Here is a 19,529-nt window from a genome sequence, read left to right on the forward strand (position 1 = left end):
AAGAATATCATTTACCACATGCGAGACACGAATACTTTTTTTTTTTTTAAACAAAACCCCAGAATGGCTTTAACGTAGAAGGCGTTCCCCCAAAGAGAGACCGGCATGTTTAGGGTCACTTGTGCGTGCTCCATTATTTTGTAATTAATCACTAATACAATATCGGTTTTAGGAATAGAAAATGAACACGCGCGTAAAAAGGTATTACAAAAGTTTTATTGCAATTGACATAAGGTTTATGCACAAAAAAGTATAAAGGATTGGAAACGGTTTGCTTTGACTCGTGCATGGGGAGGTGGGGGGGGATAACTGAATCGACAGCGACGCCCGTTCAAGTGCATTTTCAAAGCAATAGACGATTTTCTCCACCAGAACGTTCTCCCACACCACGTCTCATGGTGAGCTACCAAACATGACTTGCCTTTTTTTAGTAAAACATTTGACACACCAGAAGTTTAGAGAGTAAACAAGATTAACGAATGCCGAGTAATAGTTGAGGAAAGCGAAGGAGTTGAGACTGGTTTAATTGGATTTTGGCCTCTGGATGACGTCCTCAAATGCGGATGTTTCATAACTTGATCCATCCCGAGTGATTGTGAGTGGGTGAATCTTTGTAATGAAAGAGAACCAGAGTAACAATGAGGAGGAAAAAGAAAGAAAGAAAAAAAAAAAAAAAAAGAACCTTGCGATTACATGGTAGAAGCTGTTATGAGGCCTGGCTCTCGAGCTCGGAGGCAGGAGTGTCTGGTTCCTCGTCGTTGTAGATGTTTTCAGCCTGAAAGAGGGAACGAGTGGTTAAGCTTCATCTTCATGAAGCGAACCTCTTTAGATCAACTCTGAAGGATGCATTTCGGAATAATAAAGCACATAATAAATCAGGAACTGACCATTTGCCAAACTTGCATAATGTTATCTTCAGAAACGGAGCAGATCACCCAGGGCTCGTTGGGATTCCATGAGAAATCGGAGATCTTCGCCGTGTGGCCGCCGTGAATAAACTGTCACAGTCGCAGACACAGAACTGAGTTCAAGCTCGTAAGTTTTTTTTTTTTTTAAATCCGTAGAAGTCAATCGGGAGCAATAGATTAAAATAAACGACCCGTGTTGTGGACTTACCAGCAGTTCTGGAGGTCCATCTTCAGCATCCTCAGCACTCTGTTCCTCTCCGATTTTACTGCAAGCATATCGAGCACAAATTATATTGAGCAAAGGATGTTAGAGAGACTAAACTATCTGGTATAACTTGAATACATGGATTTAAAAAGGAAGAAGACCGAAGCGTGTTGCCTCACCTCAGGTCCCAGACGTTGAGTCGCCTGTCTGTTCCACTGGAGGCCAGGATCGTCTCGTTATGAGGAGACCACTGAACCTGCCGCGAGAAACTTACTGTCAGTGCCGTGACATGCACACAAACAACCGGACTTCTGGCATCCAACCGATGGTGGTTTTTATGGGGCGTGGTCTACAGTGTCAGCACCAGGTGAACTGACTTCTCCGATTGGCTGTTCACCCGAGCGAACCATTGTTGGACAAACTGAAGCGAATAAATCAAGCTGAACACCTTCACTTTGTTTCTGCTCATCTGCTGTACCTGGATCTATTTTTAACGTACACCGAGCGCTATTACTGCCATCTTCGGATATGGAATAAGCCGATTTTATCTCTCCTCACAGGCACAGGATGCACGGTAGCGTCGCGGTGTATCACACTGTATTCAAGTGCGACTTTTCGCAGAAGACGTAGCTAGTGCTTCCTCGTGTCGTCTCGGGGAGTTTTCCCTTGCAGAGAATTCTCTGCAAAGCTGCTTTGTGATGATCACGATACGTAATATCACTATATGTTACGTCTGGAGAGCGACCGATATTTTTTTTTGTAACCGATACCAATTATTTGCATGTTTATATGCATGTTTACAATAACTGATATGCAGAACTGATATTTATTTATTGTTTTACTTCTGTTTTTGACACCACCGAACTGAACAAAGCATTTAATTTATAACAATTTTGCCAATATCATTTCCTCCTTGCATATAAAACAACTCTTTTTTTTTTTTTTATACACCAATAGCTAGAGGGGTCTGAAGAGTGCAACAAAATTAAAAGCACTGTTACTAGAGTGTCCTTTTTTTTTTTTTTTTTTTTTTTTTTAAATAAAAGCGTAGATGAGGTAAACAAACAGCACAAAAATAATTCAAACAAATCTAAAAAATAAAACGATGCAGTGCTGCAATTACGGTCCTGCACGCAATTCTCCAAACGCCCACAAGATGCCGCCACTTATCGGTGGATCTGATATTACAAAACCGATATCAGATTATAGAAAAATGCTTAAATATCTGGAAAAATACCGGTCAAGCCGATTATCGGTCGATCTCCAATTACGTTTTCTCTAAAACTGATGAGTAAATTATCTATACAAAATAACTGCATGCATTTGTGACTGTTCTGTAGCAGACAAATGATGATTATAGACGACATAGGAAAATATCCATCAATAGAGACGGATCCGTCAATTTTCTAATGTTGTACGATATGTATCCATAGCATAGCGATATGTATTGCCATAACGCACAGCCCAAATTGTCCACTGTTAAAAGAGCTATATAAATAAATTGAACCGAATAGTGCTTCAATGTCAGCTTGGAGCGTCACAGCCCTTATACTTCAGCTCAATTTATTTTCAGTCTAACTGATAATAAATAAACCGAGCTGCATACAGTATTATTCTCGTTACTTATAAAGAGGATTCCCTTCTACAAATTTGTTGATAGCCTTTAAGCACACACACAATTGCAGAAGTCGCAAAATAGACCACAACACCAACCCAATTCCAATCAGCTGTATGCGTTCAAATTAAGTTTATTAACCTAATAAAATAAACTCAAAGTGCGCAAAGGAGTTTGCCAAGTGTCCGGTTTTTAAAATAAATAAACTAAGCATTTATTAAAGTGGCTTCAATGAACCTTTAATTGCACGAGGACACGTTAAGACAAAAACGCAGGTGGTGTTACTAAACAGACAAATACTTTGCTGCTATTCAATTCCGTCGAAGGCGCAACTGCAACTGGCTTCATAAAACTGATCGGCCGCCAGGAAACAAAGGACTTGTCCATTTGATCTGTCGCGTATTTTATATAAAAACAGGGGCAGTGGTAGCTTAGTGCTTAAGATATTGGACTGCTGATCAGAAGGTTGTGAGTTTAAATCCCAGCGCTACCACTGCTGGGCCCCTGAGCAAGGCCCTTAGCCCTGAACTGCTCAGTTGTATAAAATGAGAAATGTAAGTCTCTCCAGATAAGGGCGTCTACAAATGCCGTAAATGTAAACATGGTGCGTCTTTCCTGTGGATGACGGACAGAAAGAAGTATTACCTGGAATATTTCATCCTTGTGTGACTCGAAAGAGTGAAGCTTCAGCTTCAGGTTGCGCAGATCCCACAGGGCCACAGTCTGTAGGGATAAAAACACGTGTGTCTATATGTAAAGCATGCAAGGACACTCAATCATGATTTTTGCAGATATGGAGTATGAGAACGTACACAGAAAAATTACATTATGTATATAACCTAATGTAGAATATGGTGTGTGTGTGTGCTGTAGAAACCTTATCTGCAGACCCGGTGGCTAGGATGAACTCGCTGTAGGGATTGAAGGACAAGCAGTTGACTTCAGCAGTGTGAGCGTCCACTGAGTGGCTGGGCTTAGCTGTGTTATTGGATCTCGTGTCCCAGCTGTTAAAAGACGAGAAGCGATTTCTCATTAGATCCTGAAAATGACTTTCAATCGTTGTACTTATGGAACAGCATTCATAAAAAATAATAAAAAATAAAAAAATGACCAAGAAAATGGTTTTCCTTATGTGGTAAATGGTCTGCACTTATATAGCGCTTTTATCCAAAGCGCTTTACACTGTGTCTCATTCACCCATTCACACACACACACACACACACCAGTGGTAGCAGAGCTGCCATGCAAGGCGCTAACTTGCCATCGGGAGCAACTTGGGGTTCAGTGTCCTGCTCAAGGACACTTCGGCATGTGGAGTCACGTGGGCCGGGAACCGAACCTCCAAACCTACAATTAGTGGACAACCCTCTCTACCACCTGAACCACAGCCACCCCTTATATCATACATGTGGCTATCGGGTCCAATCAAATCTTTTCAAAAGAATTCATTTTGTAATGCTATCTCAGCTCCATGTTGTGATTATTAGAATAAACTTCATTCATTAACGTTGCGATTGCGATAACTGCGGTAATGACCGTGTGTGTGTGTTTATACAGTAGCGCTGTTCAGGTTTTGTTCTGCTGACCAGGAGAATGTGGAGTCACATTTCAGGATGTGCCGAAGAGCCACGGTTGGGCCCTTAAAGAAATAATCACACAGTCAAACAGTCTCGTCATCTATTGACGGTTATTCTCTGGATTTTTTTTTCCCTGTTTAACTTCCGAGTCAGACAATATGGTGATTTGTTGCTGATGAAATGTGAGCAGGAAGTCAGTTTGCATTGCAAACTGCTGAAAAGACTTCATCCATGATGTACAGACAACCATAATCCCACAGTTCGACACGTATCCTGCATTCGAAACAACCCGACATTGTCGTTGCCGACGGTTGCCTTTGACCGTGCCCAAGCACGAGTAGTTTTTTTTTTTTTTATGTAAAGCACCTTGAGAACCTACATTTTAAATATAGTATACTAATACAGTAATCCGATTAGTCGTACTCACATCATAAGCTTCTGGTCGTCGGCCACTGAGCCGAAAAGCGACTCGTGCAGAAGGTGCCAGGACACGTCCTCCACTACGGCGGTGTGGCCTGTGAAAATGGTCTTGGCATCTACGATCTTTCCTTCCTTAGGAGATCCGCTGATGTCCCATAGACAGATCGTCTGCAGAAGAACGATGTTCAGTCCATTTAACCGAGGCGAACTTTACTAAAGCCGAGCTCTAGAGATTCAGAACTCACATGATCATCTGATGCGCTGAGCAGGTTCCCACTCAGGTTGGGGTTCCAGGAAAGACCATAGCCCTCCTTCTGATGGCCTCGGAGTCTCAGGTCTGGACTGCACTCGCCGCTGGGGTCTATCGATGACAAGAAAGAAAAAAAAAAGAGAAGGTTTCAAGCTAGTCAGAACACCATGCTACATAAATCTATAGTATACACATGCTCAACAATGCACTACGAGTTACTTATCCTAAACACCGCTCATTCAAACATTTAGCCTACTATTTATTTCCACCCGATTCTTCACATTTACACCAGAATTTCTTCTGGCAATTTACAGCTTTATTTTCAAATAAAATCAGAAAAAGAATTGAGCTGTATTTTAATGTGTTAATTAAATTTGGATCTGAGATTAATCAGAGAATTTACTGATTTATCTAAAGAGGAAAATAGGGGGGGGGGGGGTCTATTACCATAGAGGAAAATATTCTGGGCTAAATGATGCAAAACTTTGACTCACCTGGTTTGGATGGATGTTTAGTGTAGTCAAAGACTAGCACATCAGATGTAGGAGTCTTTGTGGCGATTATGCAGGGGTTCTGTGGCATGTACCTCGCCCGGTTCACCTCACCCTCATGATTGATCTTTATCTCGATCTCAATCTTTCCGCTCACAGACCCAAAGCCTCCAAACTCTAGAGAGAGAGCGAGGGAAAGAAGTGGTCAGCATTAAATGTTTGTAACCTAACTAGGAGTCAACAAACGTTACACTCAACATACATTAAATAAGTGAATTAAATAAATGACTCTTTCAGAAGAAATATCAAAACAAGGGGAACTTGGTTCCTTGTTTCTACTAATACATCAAGATATCATTAATACCACCAGAACGATTTATTTTCCACTCTTGATTTTTACATCCTCCAGCAGTTTCACTCGGTAATGAAGTGAACTTCCGATTTATACCAAATATTCAGGAGTGAACGTACCTGCTGAAGAAACACACACACACACACACACACACACAACAAAAACCCAATTCAATATTAAAATCAAGAAACATCTCCATTTAAAATAAATGATAACTGACTAGCAAAATCCATCATGTACTTAGGAACTGTTTTGTTCATTTGTCTCATTTACGATAAATACTGACATCATGAATTGACCAATCACTATATACATATACACACACATATACATACATACATACATACATACATACATACACACACACACACACACATATATTATATATATATATATATATACACACACATACATATATACACATACATACATACATACATACATACACACATATATTATATATATATATATATATATATACACACACACATACATATATACACATACATACATACATACATACATACATATATATATATATATATATACGTATACATATATACATACATATACATATATATATATATATATATAAAAAAAACTGACTTATGCAAGACAAACCTCCTTTTTCGCTGTCGTAGTGAGACGCATCGAACTGTGCGTCGTCGTTGGGGATCTGCACACTGGCAACGACCAGGTGGTTCTGCTCATCTGAAGTGTGTGTTCCCAACACCAGTCTGTGAACTGCATAATCCTTTCCCTCGGGTCTAAACCAGAGAATAAACCCGGATAATTAAACACAGATTTGAACAGTGTTTGGAAGCTCAAGGAGAATCGATTCAAACACGTACAGGTCTGCAGAGACTGCGGCACTTTCACTAGTTCAAATCTTATTCCACATATCTGGTATGAAAATATATACAGTGGGGGAAATCAGTATTGAACACGTCAACATTTTCTTTTCTTTTTTTAGTAAATATATTTCCAAATGCAGCTATTCACATGAAATATTCACAAGACATCAGCAGAAGAGATCAGAAGAATCTGCTGCCATCCACCAGGATGATGAAGAGGAGATGTGGGTGGAGCTTCTAGCAGGACAACGATCCAAAACATTCAGAAAAGGAAACTCGATTGGTTCCGGAGGAAAAAAATCAAGGTGTTAGAATGGTCCAGTCAATCACCTGACTGAAGAAGATTTAAAGTCAATATGTTTAGAAGAATGGGCCAAAATCACACCTGAATACTGCGGCCCATTAAATTCCTCATACAGGAAGCGTCTTGAAGCTGTTGTTACAAACAAAGACTTCTCCACTGAGTATTAAATACATTTCAGTTAGTGTGTTCAGTACTTTTTTCCCCTGTCTCATTCCTCTTTATTACACATAACTTTATTGTTGTGAATTCTTTATGTGTGTGGATTTCTTGAGTTAATACTGATGTCTGGTGAAAATTTCTTGTGAATAGCGTCATTGGAAATATATTTACTGAAAAAAACATTTCCTCTACTGTATACGTATGTGAAACATTAGCGGTCGTAACCACTGCACTGGGTGTAAGTGCTACTTTGAAAAGGGTCTTTTTTTTTTTTTTTTTTAAATCCCCCACTTTTATTTATTTATTTTACCTGCTCACATCAGGCAACCACTGCACCGTTAGACTCGGCCATTCGAGAGCGTGCGTCATGACCAGGTCGTAGAGAAACGGTGTGTTTTTCTTCCATATTTTGTATTCTTCGTTTATTACCCGCTCCTCTACAGCATCATCATACACTAGAGGGGGGAAAAAACAAACAGATGAACTCGGAGCACTGTAGCCACATCCAGATATAATATAATACAACAACGTAATATAATATAACGATGTTTATAAATGTTCAGTGAAGACTGTTACGATTTCTCCATATACGGTATACCCGGCCCAAACGTCACACGAATGCGTCTCTTCGTTTGTTTTATTACGTTTAATTGGCTCCCAGCTGCTAGGGTGAGAAACAGGTTTCTGTTTGAAAACTAATCGTGACAGAAGATGCTGAGGATGCTGGAGGAGAAAAAGGAGAGGGTAGATCTGGCGTTAGAAGATATTCCCCCTAATTACCACATTATTTTAAATCATGTGCATGCTGAAGGCAGTGTGTGAACTGATCCAGGCTACATTAACTAGATAAGTTTAGCGTGTGTCAGTGCAGTACAGCTTGTCTGATGGGATTACAGCTCCTAGTAGGTGTGGCCGATATGATGATACAACGACCAGCCCTTCTGGTTGCAACATCCAAGCCTCGGTTAAAGTCACCGAGACGAGACTTTTTCTTCATTGTGATGTTTGATGTGAACATGACCTGAAGCTCTTCACCTGTATCGGCATGATTTTTGCATTGTGCTGCTGCCACATGATTGGCTGTTCGGATAACTGTACGAATGTTCAGCTGTACCTAATAAAGCGGACAGTGAGTGGGTGGGTGCGAACTGGAATTTCGTATTAGTCGAGTTACACTCACCGCCCACTTTATTACGAACACCTGTACAAGTGCAGCGTCTGCGATATGAGAGATGATGAGCACAATGCTGTCCGTCTACTAATTTTGAAGTCCGTCAAAGGCAACTGCTGCAGATATATCAGCAGATGTATAGAAAGCAGCAGATATATTTCAGCTTGATTCTTTCCGTTTATACTCCCGACTAAATCCAACCACGACATACAGCACAAAATAAAAGACGTGAAATAAAATATTTTCAAAGCAAATCTTTCCATCAAACCAAAATCACACTAGCAAGCCATCTGCTCTGGGGTTCAGCAGAAAACAGTCCGATTGATTTGGACGTCACGCTTTTATTTAAATTTTTTTAGCACCCTGTTCTTGTGGGCCTCATATCGCTTCACATCATATTCCCCTGCATGAGAAAAGGAAAAACTGACAAACTGCAGAAGACACTCGGTGAATCCCCCATCACCAGCCTCACCCAGGAATACGTCACAGCTTATTTGTTCCTTTTTTTTGTCCTGTCATGATATAATTATGACGAGACGTTAGAGACATTCTGTCTGCTGCCACAATTCAACAAATTATTTCAAATCCCATGTGTTTTGTTTACTTTCGCCATCACCACTACCATGTTTGGAGCTGTCCTGCAAGTTTCATATGCCGTCCTCCTATTGGTAAATACATCTTCTTTTTTTTACACAAGTGTGGTAGCAACACACTCCTCGGCTCTGCTCTCTCTTCAACACAGCTCTCTCCTGGGCTCTGCTCTCCTCTCTCTTCAACTCGGCTAGGCTCTCTCTTCAACTCTCTCTCCTCAACTCTCTCTTCAACTCGGTTCAGCTCTCTCTCCTCGGCTCTGCTCTCTCTTCAACTCTCTCTCCTCGGCTCTGCTCTCTCTTCAACTCTCTCTCCTCGGCTCTGCTCTCTCTTAAACTCTCTCTCGGCTCGGCTCTCTCTTCAACTCGGTTCAGCTCTCTCTTCAACTCGGCTCTGCTCTCTCTTCAACTCGGCTCTGCTCTCTCTTCAACTCGGCTCTGCTCTCTCTTCAACTCGGCTCTGCTCTCTCTTCAACTCGGCTCTGCTCTCTCTTCAACTCGGCTCTGCTCTCTCTTCAACTCGGCTCTGCTCTCTCTTCAACTCGGCTCTGCTCTCTCTTCAACTCGGCTCTGCTCTCTCTTCAACTCGGCTCTGCTCTCTCTTCAACTCGGCTCTGCTCTCTCTTCAACTCGGCTCTGCTCTCTCTTCAACTCTCTCTCCTCGGCATCCTTCTCTCTTCAACTCTCTCTCCTCGGCTCTGCTCTCTCTTCAACTCTCTCTCCTCGGCTCTGCTCTCTCTTCAACTCTCTCTCCTCGGCATCCTTCTCTCTTCAACTCTCTCTCCTCGGCTCTGCTCTCTCTTCAACTCTCTCTCCTCGGCATCCTTCTCTCTTCAACTCTCTCTCCTCGGCATCCTTCTCTCTTCAACTCTCTCTCCTCGGCATCCTTCTCTCTTCAACTCTCTCTCTTCGGCTCTGCTCTCTCTTCAACTCTCTCTCCTCGGCATCCTTCTCTCTTCAACTCTCTCTCCTCGGCATCCTTCTCTCTTCAACTCTCTCTCCTCGGCATCCTTCTCTCTTCAACTCTCTCTCCTCGGCTCTGCTCTCTCTTCAACTCTCTCTCCTCGGCATCCTTCTCTCTTCAACTCTCTCTCCTCGGCATCCTTCTCTCTTCAACTCTCTCTCCTCGGCATCCTTCTCTCTTCAACTCTCTCTCCTCGGCTCTGCTCTCTCTTCAACTCTCTCTCCTCGGCTCTGCTCTCTCTTCAACTCTCTCTCCTCGGCTCTGCTCTCTCTTCAACTCTCTCTCCTCGGCTCTGCTCTCTCTTCAACTCTCTCTCCTCGGCTCTGCACTCTCTTCTCAACTCTCCAGGCTTTTAGAAAAGCGTGACTATATGCTGTAATGTTTGGACGCAATGGTATGATTTGAGCATGTACCAGGCGGGTCAAACAACGCATCCATGTCTACATATTGTTAAAAAAATATATATATATTCCAATTAAAAACAACATGAACCATTAAAATGCGGGACACTTCTCTCAGTATGCGGGACGAGGAGTTAAAATGATGTGCAGTACACCTGCTCACCCTAAATACACACAAGATTCACAGAAGATACAGAAACTACTATATTTAATGTGACCTGTATATAATTTACTTCTGCCCGTTTGCACGCTCCACAGTCATGACTCTCACTTTTTATTAACTAGCAGGAGCGAATGATGCTAATATGAAATCTCACTCGGGGTACAGGGGTCCCGCTAACGCTTATTTAGGCGCCATTACATACTAAAAGCTGAATAACTAAACACCTCTACACTACAGTATTCTATACCCGAGGCCGTGCTCTCGGAGGTTTGGAGAATTGAGTGGAGGAAGAAAAAAAAAACGCGCCGACGCCGCCGCCAAAATTTAGCGTGTTAGCCAGTTAGCCATCAACGGAAACAAAGCGTGCGCTCAAACTTTACCTTCTTTGTCTGCCATTTCGGAGTGTATCCTGCAGAACCGAGATTCAAACGAGTCCGGATATAACGCCTGAAAATAAACCACTCATGAAATGAAATATTTACACTTCACTGCAGCTGAACTTTCCAGAATTCTTTCACCCGCTGCGCGCACGAACGAACGCGCATGCGCAACCGACACGACATTAGAGCGCGCCACAGGAGGAAACGTCATCATTCTGCGCAGCTACCTCCTTCTCTCTGAATGTGTAGTAACTCGACGGCTAGCATGATGTGCTAAAATGTTATCAACAGATCCGTGCCAGTATTCGACAAGCGACCAGTTTCCCGTTAAGACTGCCGTTCTTTCCTCTGAGAATCAGCACCAACCTGCAGAAATCCAGCCATCTGCGTCCCTGAGGTCTGAGAGTGATGTCTATCTGGTCGCCACTACATTGACTATTTAGTAGTAGGCAGTAATGGTTTTGGACGTAGCCTATCCCTAAAATAATCTGATAATGTAATATAACATTTTCTAATTTCTCTTTGTGTGTGTGTGTGTTTAGTGGTAAACAACGACGGGCCTGTCTGAAAAGGGAAAGAAGAAGAAGAAAACGTCAAGCTCTTGCTAAAGTCAGAGAATGTGCTAGTATGTTTTACTTTCTTTCTAACCTCATGTACTTCAGTTGAACGTAAACTTTGGTTACTTTTTAAGTTTTCTAAAAGTAAATCTAAAAGCCCGAAGCCTTAAATGAAGTGAAATAATAATGTTCCTGGTCCTGTGCAGGTGTTGATCAGTTTGAAACTGAGCAAGACCATGGTGATGATGATGATGATGATGGTGGTGATGAGGACGACGAAGAGCGGAGGTAGGCGGTTTTTCCATGCTTTCAATGATCAACTGTCATGCTGCTTATTATTACTGCATCACTGAGAAGTTCTGTGTCTGACAATATATTCAGAGAGCAAGAGCGTTTACACCAGGAATGGCTGGAGAGAGAGCGGATCGCTCAAGAGGAATTTAGGCTGAGGAAAGACAGAGATGAGGCGGCTCGAAAGAAAAAGGAGGACGAAGAGGTCATGCGGGATTTGATTTTTTAATTTTTCTTTTTTTGGAGGTGTTTCTGAGGTTGTATATATATTTTTTTTTTACTGATGTGTTAAAGCTGGTTTTCTTTTTTATTATTCACTGCAGAGGAGGATCAGGGAGGAATGGGAGGAACAGCAGAGAAAGGAAAAAGAGCTGCAGGAGCAGAAACAGCAGGAGAAGAGAGACAGAGAGGTGATCCCTGCATTCGGAGGATAAAGTCAAAGAGGCTGATTATCTATATATCCTCTCACTCTCAGCTTTCACATGCACAATATGTTTTCCCAATGGAGCAGGTTCCAAATATGCATATCCACCCAGGTTTATTAGATACCTCATACCTGCACTCATTACCTATGCCTTTTTTATGAGATACACCCCCTTAACTCGGATTAGATCTCATGAATCTACACAAAATAGCCCATAATATTGAGGTCCATTTTAAATAATGGAAAAAGATGCTTCATGATTGACATTTTCCCAAAACATGGTCCCAGACTTGTTTTGATATCTCTGTGGTCTTTATGACGCTGTTTGTTTAGGCGTGTTCTCTAGCCAAATCTGGGACACCCATACACAGACACATTTATGCAAGGCTTTGTAGGTGCACCATGTCGGGAACACAGTTACTAACTCAATCTGTCAACCGTCTTTTACTGGAAGGCGCCACAATAGAGAAAAAAAAAAAACCCTACGATGCCTGGATATTATTTAGATGGTGGCGCATTCTTTCCCAGCACAGCAATGTCAGACGCTGGCATACTTTACAAAATTCACGCTCAGGAATTTTTAAACACCTCAATATGACTTGAGAACACTTCACAGCTATCTAATCATCAGTTCTTTGGTAAGAACACAACGTGTAAATAGAACAAAAGGAGCTGTAGTCTGTAACCTAACAACGTTGCTCACGTAACGCTGATCCAGCGCTGTACGATTAAAATATCACCACCATGTCAGTGTTACCGCTGTGGGAATTCTCCACCACCCAGTGATATCCGGTTCATGGTGGTTCCTTTCCAGTGATGACGGGAGAGAGGATGAGTTTCATGCACTATAGTTAGTAAATGAATAGCTGTATTCTAGTGCACCGATTACACTAGGTTTACATACTAATCCGACCACAGAGTGTATATTATTGTATTTTATTCAGTCGGTCGTGATTGAAGTAGACGAAAGGGTTTCTCATTACTAATAATGTGAAGAACACACTTGGGTTTTTGGACAGGATGTTCTCACCAAGGATGAACCAAGTTCCAGCAAATCGTTACATTTCTCAAGAATTCAGCTAGTTTTCCACCCTAGTTTTCCCTAGTGGCAGGCATCAAGGACAACAATGTGCGTGCATCTGTGCACGTTTGGATTGATTCAAGAGCGGATACGCTGCTGTAATTAGGATCTTCTGCAATGGATTAATTAACAGTGCAAGATGGTAGGCCAGTTACTATAGAGCTTCTGTAGATAAGACGTGAGAATCTATCGCTAGCTCCAGACAGGAGTCGGAACAATATTTTATATTCGGTGCGCCTTGGACCAAACAAAAATGTAAAAAAAAATAAATAAATACAAATAATTCAGTTCTTTCTAACATATTATTTAGTTAAAATAAAGTGATGGAAAGCTTAGCGACCCCATCCTCTCTCCTTGTGTTGATGCATTATGAATTGTTTGGTTTGTTGTGTTTGCCAGTTCACTAATTTTGACGCCTCTGGGTTTCTAAACCACTCTCAGAACTGTTGGAACAGGGGGAAAGGGGAAGAAAATGGAATTCAGTTTGTGGCCAAAGTATTGAACGTAACTTCTCAAGAAACGAACAAAAACTTACAACGAGAAAGAAGAGAAACACTCTGAAACTAATCACAGCGGCAGAAGTTTTACATGGTCTTCAAATCAACAGCGTTCGTTGGTAATAGTTTTCTAAACTTTGTTTTTGCTACATTCTGGCACAAATCTCTCGTGTGGGCGGGGCTTAGCAGCAATTTACTGTCATTGGCTAGTGAGATTTGGACGGACAGCTGTCCCTGACCTGGACGTAGAGACTTCAGTGGTGTGAATTTTGGAGAGCGTTCTGGATGCGGTTCTCTGTGTAGTCGTAGTGTTTGTACTTTGTCGCGGAAATTATTTATTTACTTAGTCAGAATATTCCTTCGTAATTAATATCTGACGTTTGGGTAGTCTCATACGACTATTTTTTTCAAGATGAGCGGCACAGAGCGTCGTCATTCCCCTTTCTCAGCCGGACGCTCGAGCTGGCGATCCAAATCTCAGTAGCCAATGAGAGCGAATCGCTGTTAGGCCCCGCCCGCATGAGAGATTTGAGCCAGAATGGCGATTGTAACCTTGAGCGTAAATGGAAGCGTAAACGAAAACTCCGGCAGCGCGTTCATAAACCATGATTAGCAATAAGGAAGTGTAGAAAACCGTTAACATAGAGTGCTGTTTATTTGACGACCGTGTTAAATTTTTGCCCCCGAGTTCACTGTTTTCGGTTTCAGAGTGTGAGTTGTTTCTTGAAAAGTTACGTTCGATACTTTTGGCCCAAATGTAATTCCGTAAAAGACGTGCACAAGCATATTTATACATGTTTTTCTCCACGGGGGGGGGGTGAAGAGCTACATTTGTGATTGTCTGTACACACTGTACACCTCCAGAGTCATTTTGGTTGTCTTGATTGTGACGAATAATGGTTGCTTCCTTAACTAAGATACACACAAAAGAAAGAGTGACAGGCCTGTGGGCAGCTCCTTCATCTGAAGACAATGTATCTTTTGATGAATAGTTTAACAATAATGATGTTTTGCCACCTACGTTTCCACTGTCCATATTCATTTTGCCGCCAGTGAAAATGTGCTGACTTGGCAGAATTCGTTCACGTTCACTCAGCGGTCTTAACTAATGCTAACAGATATCTGTAGCTGACTGCAGGTTTTTACGAGTCATACTGTGTGTTTGCACCATTTATAGGAAGCTGGACAGAAACTGTTGGATCAAGCCGAAAGCCAGGTATCCGTGAACACCTTTTTGTGCAGAAATATTTACAGGAATGAATACTTGGAGTACGGTTTAGATGGTTTAGATCATATTTTTGTTTTCGGTTGCATGTTTTCCAGTTGGAAAACGGAGGTTCTTGGAAAAACCCTGATGCCCCTGTGGATTACGGGACAGAAAAGGACAAGGCAAACTGCCCCTTTTTCATCAAAACTGGAGCTTGCAGATTTGGAGACAGGTAAGATACATTACAGTTGTGTCAAATATTCATAAAAAGAAGAGGGAACGGACGCGTCCCAATTCGCCTGCTATCCGTCCTGAATATCCGCCGAAACCCGTCCTAGAGGTGGCTTGGCGGTTAAGGCTCTGGGTTACTGATCGGAAGGTCGGGCGTTCAAGCCCCTGCACTGCCGGGCCAATAAAGACTCAGGCCCTTAACCCTCTCTGCTCCAGGGGTGCCGTATCATGGCTGACCCTGCGCTCCGATCCCGGCTTCCTGACAGGCTGGGGTATGCGAAGAAAACACTTTCCCTGTGCTCTACTGTATATGTGACCAATAAAGACTATCCTTATTAAATGGTATCCGAGATTAGAATCGGTGTGTCCCAAATCGTAGTGAGGATCGCGAAGGTACCCGGATGGTCTACTGTTTTCGAAGTATGGATCCATGGACATTTTTTATTATTTTTTTTCAGCTAATATCGCCCACAACTCCTTGCACGATGGAGGAGGAATACTGTGACGGTTTGCGTCGCCGAATTCGGCCTGCAGACACGGTGGACGAGTGTAACGTCGGCCATGCGTCTTCGGTATTTGAGTGTAAGGACGTAAATGTTAAGCGTTATATCAGGATTAATGAACGAAGAAAAGCTGAAATGCAACGAGGAGCTTGTTTAACTTGTCAGGGTGCGTAACTAGGCAACAACGTTCTCTTCCCTTACACGACGTGTTAGCATGTCCCGGTACTTGCATATACTGTTTTTCTACACACTCAACAGTAGTGTGTGGGGCAGTGGTGGCTTGGCGGTTAAGGCTGTAGGTCAGGGGTTTGAGTCCGAGCACTGCCAAGCTGCCACTGTTGGGCCCCTGAGCAAGGCCCTTAACCCTCTCTGCTCCCGGGCGCTGTATCATGTCTGACCCTGCGCTCTTACCCCAACTTCCTGACATGCTGGGGTATGCGAAGAAAAGAATTTCACCGTGCTATAATGTATACCTGATCAATAAAGACTCATTATTTACTTTTTTTTTCCTCCACAAAAAGGGCGTGTAGTATAAGTAGGTCGAATTGGGACGCAGCACATGTCCGTCATATTTCCAACGAAAACGTCTGTTGATAAACAGGTGCTCCCGAAAACACGATCACCCGTCATCGAGTAGCACTCTGATGATCCGGGGTATGTTCGTGACCTTCGCCATGGAGCAGATCAGACGTGACGACTACGACACAGACGCAAGTCTCGAGTTCAGCGAGGAGGAGATGCGGCAGCAGTTCCGGGACTTCTACGACGACGTTCTTCCAGAATTCAGGAACGCGGGCAAAGTCGTGCAGTTCAAGGTAATAAAACCTGAACGGAACGTCCCGGGGAAGTTAAAACTATAGTGGGCGACGGGCATTAAACTATTTCTTGCGTTGTTTCAGGTGAGCTGCAACTTTGAACCCCACTTAAGAGGCAATGTTTATGTGCAGTATGACACGTAAGTAGACAAAAAAAAAACAAATCCTGCGTAGGGTTGTTACAGTTTCACGGTTAGTCACAGTGTATGATTGGATGGGTACATGACTGTTAAAATGCATTTGGTGTGTAGTGAGGATCAGTGCAAAGAGGCTTTTATGATGTTTAATGGACGGTGGTATGCAGGGAGGCAACTGCAGTGCGAGTTCTCTCCGGTGACCAAATGGAAAACGGCAATATGTGGTAAGCATCCTTTATTTTTTTTATTTGTATTTTCTTAAGCAGAAGAAAAACATTCCCTGTTAGGACGGTTTGCATTTAAACTACAGCCGCTACAGTAATTATTTATTTATTTATTTATTTATAACAACAGCACAATTCTTGACAAATTCTTCATGGGACCTGAACAGTGACGTTAATGACTTGGTCACGATTACTCTGGTATAATTCATTAAAAACCAGGGAGTGTAATTTGCCTACTTTGTCTTGGGAACTAGCCAGTTGCGGCTCGTCCATAGGTGCGAGAAGGGCGCTATATACCGTGCAAAAGTTAATCTTCATGAAGTCCTCGTTCACAAACCTATAGAAATTCCGTTAAAATAATAATTTCTCTTTTTAATCTGTTAAATTGCTAGTTGTTTAGCGCCATATAGGAGTTATTGCACCTCGAGGCCCATTGGGACAGGACCCACGCTGCCCCGTGCAATGGCGAAGACGATTATTGACCGTGTTGCCAGGTTCACATTTTTACTCCAAATTGGGTTCGTTTAAAAATACTGTACAACCACCATGATCTTGTTTTATAGCAGATACTCTGAATGAAATATAATATAATTGTCTGCGGGGGCACGGTGGCTTAGTGGTTAGCATTTTTTTTTGTGTGTGTGTGTACGTCAGAAATGCGTGTGCGCTACAGTGAACTTGTTTCCCATGCGAAGGCTGAGGAAAAAGAAGAAAAACGTCTCTCGATTTTCCCATCGCCAAATTCTTTGGGATAGTTTCAGGTACTTTGTGTGGGGGTGTAGTTGGACTGCAGATTTTGCTGAACCCTGGTTAACTCTTAACGATTCACGAGATAGTAGCCTGTAGCATAAGTCGAGTGTGATAGCCACAGACGTTAAATGAAGTCGAGAGGCTGTGTCATTATTAATGCCGTCCAGCACCAATCAGGAAACAGATGCAAGTAGTACATTACTGTAGCTCTACTTTAATTGGTTTGATGATGTGTGTTAGACATAGGAGCAGTATCTGAAAATATCCCACACTGACTTTTTATTATTATTTTTTTATTTTAGGACTTTATGACCGGCATAAGTGTCCAAAAGGGAAGCACTGTAACTTCCTCCACGTATTTCAAAACCCGGGTAATGAATTCTGGGAGGCAGACCGTGACCTCCATTTGTCCCCTGACCGTGGTGGAGGCTTCAGCGGACGGCACAGGTCACAGTCACAGCGTGGCCACAGCCCTGACCGATCTCGCAGTAGACAGAGTGACCGATGGAGCGACAGTCGTGAGGAGCACAGCCACAGGTGGAGTCGTAGCAGAAGCAGAGAGAGTTGGAGGGCGCATCACTCCCTGAGAAGGGAAAAAGCTTACTTAAACGACCGTGGCAGGAGAAGCAGAAGCCGCGACAGACGCAGATCACGCAGCAGAAGCAGAGAAACCGATTCTCAGAGCGGAGGTCGGCGTTTGCGTGCAGACTCGAGAACGGGCTCTTCCAGGAGATCAGAATCAAACAACCCCGAAGAGCGATTCAAAGACCGCTCCATCAAGAGGAAGAGCGAGAGCAAAAGCCCAAAACCTGGCGACGCTTCCTCGGCAGACGCGAATACCTCCTCACGTCTCCACAAACGCTCTAAAAAGAGCAAGAAAAAGAAAAAGAGCAAAAAGAAACAAAAGCGAAAGAGGAGCAAATCCTCCAGCGTCAGTTCTTCAGCAGCTTCTGCTGTAGAGTCGGGGGACGACGAAGATGAAGAAGCACCAAAAGCCGAAGATAAGCAGAACACAGAAAAGGCTGGAGAGGATACGGAGGTTGATGAGAACCTCGGCTCTCTCCAGGATGATAAGGAAACTAAATCAAGTACACCTGAAGTCACTCGTACGACACCTGCCAGCGTTGCTACTGAAAGTTTCCCTGATTGATGGATGAGAAGGAAAAGACGTTGCTGTATTTCCAGTTTTTAGTTTCAACAAAACTCTCTTCTTATCAGTTTTGATATGTAAATAAATCTGGTTAACATTTTTCCAAGCTTTATTATTATTTTTTTTAAATGATATGTCTTCGAACAGAGATTAAGCTTTAGTCTGGTTTAAACAACTTTTTTTTTTTTATCTCTGAACACAGTTGCACCAAACCTTAATTGAACCCAGGTTTCATTTCTATCGTAAAGTTGGATTAACTTCAGTCCTGTGGAAAGAACGGAAAATCTAAAAACGAGAGTGGTGATGCCTCGTCTCGAGTGAAGTGGGTGCAGTTTATTTGCTTAGACGGAAGGTCAAGGTTTTAATGAAATGTTTGATCTGTAATAAGACCTGTGTTGAATACAAACTCCACCAACAAAGCCTGTATTCGCAGTTAATTCGAAATTAATCGATACTTGGATCTTAACAAGCGTAAAGATGTGTTTTGACGGCATGTGACGTGACGTGACGTGACGGGAGATGCACGTGTAGACGTCGCGGTCTCCGTCTCACGGTCTATGCCGGCCCACGTCTCTTTTAGTATATTTTATTAAGACTGAAGAAATGGCAGTGTTGGTGTAGTATACAGTCAGATAGTGTCGTTATATTTGAAACGATTTTCTCTGGAGTTACACTTTAATCTTACTTCAGTCGTGGTTGAGTATGTTCAGTCATTTTACCACATCATTTTTCCATTACTACAACACTTTGCAATAGCATCATGTTTCAGTATGGACATTAGCGTTTAGTCTTTATGTTGATGAAGAACAGATGGAAACACCCCATCTGGAATCGATCTAAAACTATGTACCTGTTGTT

At 42.5% G+C, this 19,529-nt stretch overlaps 2 protein-coding genes across 3 annotated transcripts; one reads left to right on the plus strand and one right to left on the minus strand.

Annotated features, from left to right (window-relative positions):
• Window positions 1-194: 194 nt before the first annotated feature.
• Window positions 195-10,974, minus strand: rbb4l (retinoblastoma binding protein 4, like). 2 transcript variants are annotated; one of them, XM_053683428.1, is made up of 13 exons: window positions 10,805-10,974; window positions 7,446-7,590; window positions 6,440-6,585; window positions 5,470-5,643; window positions 4,971-5,086; window positions 4,733-4,893; window positions 3,606-3,732; window positions 3,374-3,451; window positions 1,293-1,369; window positions 1,117-1,174; window positions 888-998; window positions 694-775; window positions 195-609 (listed from the first exon to the last, which is right to left on the minus strand). In XM_053683428.1, exons 1-12 carry the CDS (start codon window positions 10,818-10,820, stop codon window positions 707-709), a joined length of 1,278 nt encoding a protein of 425 aa, XP_053539403.1. In that variant the 5' UTR covers window positions 10,821-10,974; the 3' UTR covers window positions 195-609; window positions 694-706. The 2 variants fall into 2 exon arrangements, with proteins under 2 accessions (XP_053539403.1, XP_017333215.1); XM_017477726.3 differs by having other exon boundaries at window positions 195-775.
• A 23-nt stretch (window positions 10,975-10,997) lies between these two features.
• zrsr2 (zinc finger (CCCH type), RNA-binding motif and serine/arginine rich 2) lies at window positions 10,998-18,771 on the plus strand. Its single transcript, XM_017477683.3, has 11 exons — window positions 10,998-11,201; window positions 11,347-11,429; window positions 11,568-11,649; window positions 11,743-11,857; window positions 11,976-12,062; window positions 14,832-14,870; window positions 14,978-15,093; window positions 16,197-16,410; window positions 16,495-16,550; window positions 16,662-16,771; window positions 17,824-18,771. Exons 1-11 carry the CDS (start codon window positions 11,083-11,085, stop codon window positions 18,669-18,671), a joined length of 1,869 nt encoding a protein of 622 aa, XP_017333172.1. The 5' UTR covers window positions 10,998-11,082; the 3' UTR covers window positions 18,672-18,771.
• The last annotated feature ends 758 nt before the right edge of the window (window positions 18,772-19,529 follow it).

The sequence above is a fragment of the Ictalurus punctatus genome, chromosome 10, assembly GCF_001660625.3.
Source record: "Ictalurus punctatus breed USDA103 chromosome 10, Coco_2.0, whole genome shotgun sequence".
Classification (NCBI taxonomy): Eukaryota; Metazoa; Chordata; class Actinopteri; order Siluriformes; family Ictaluridae; genus Ictalurus; species Ictalurus punctatus.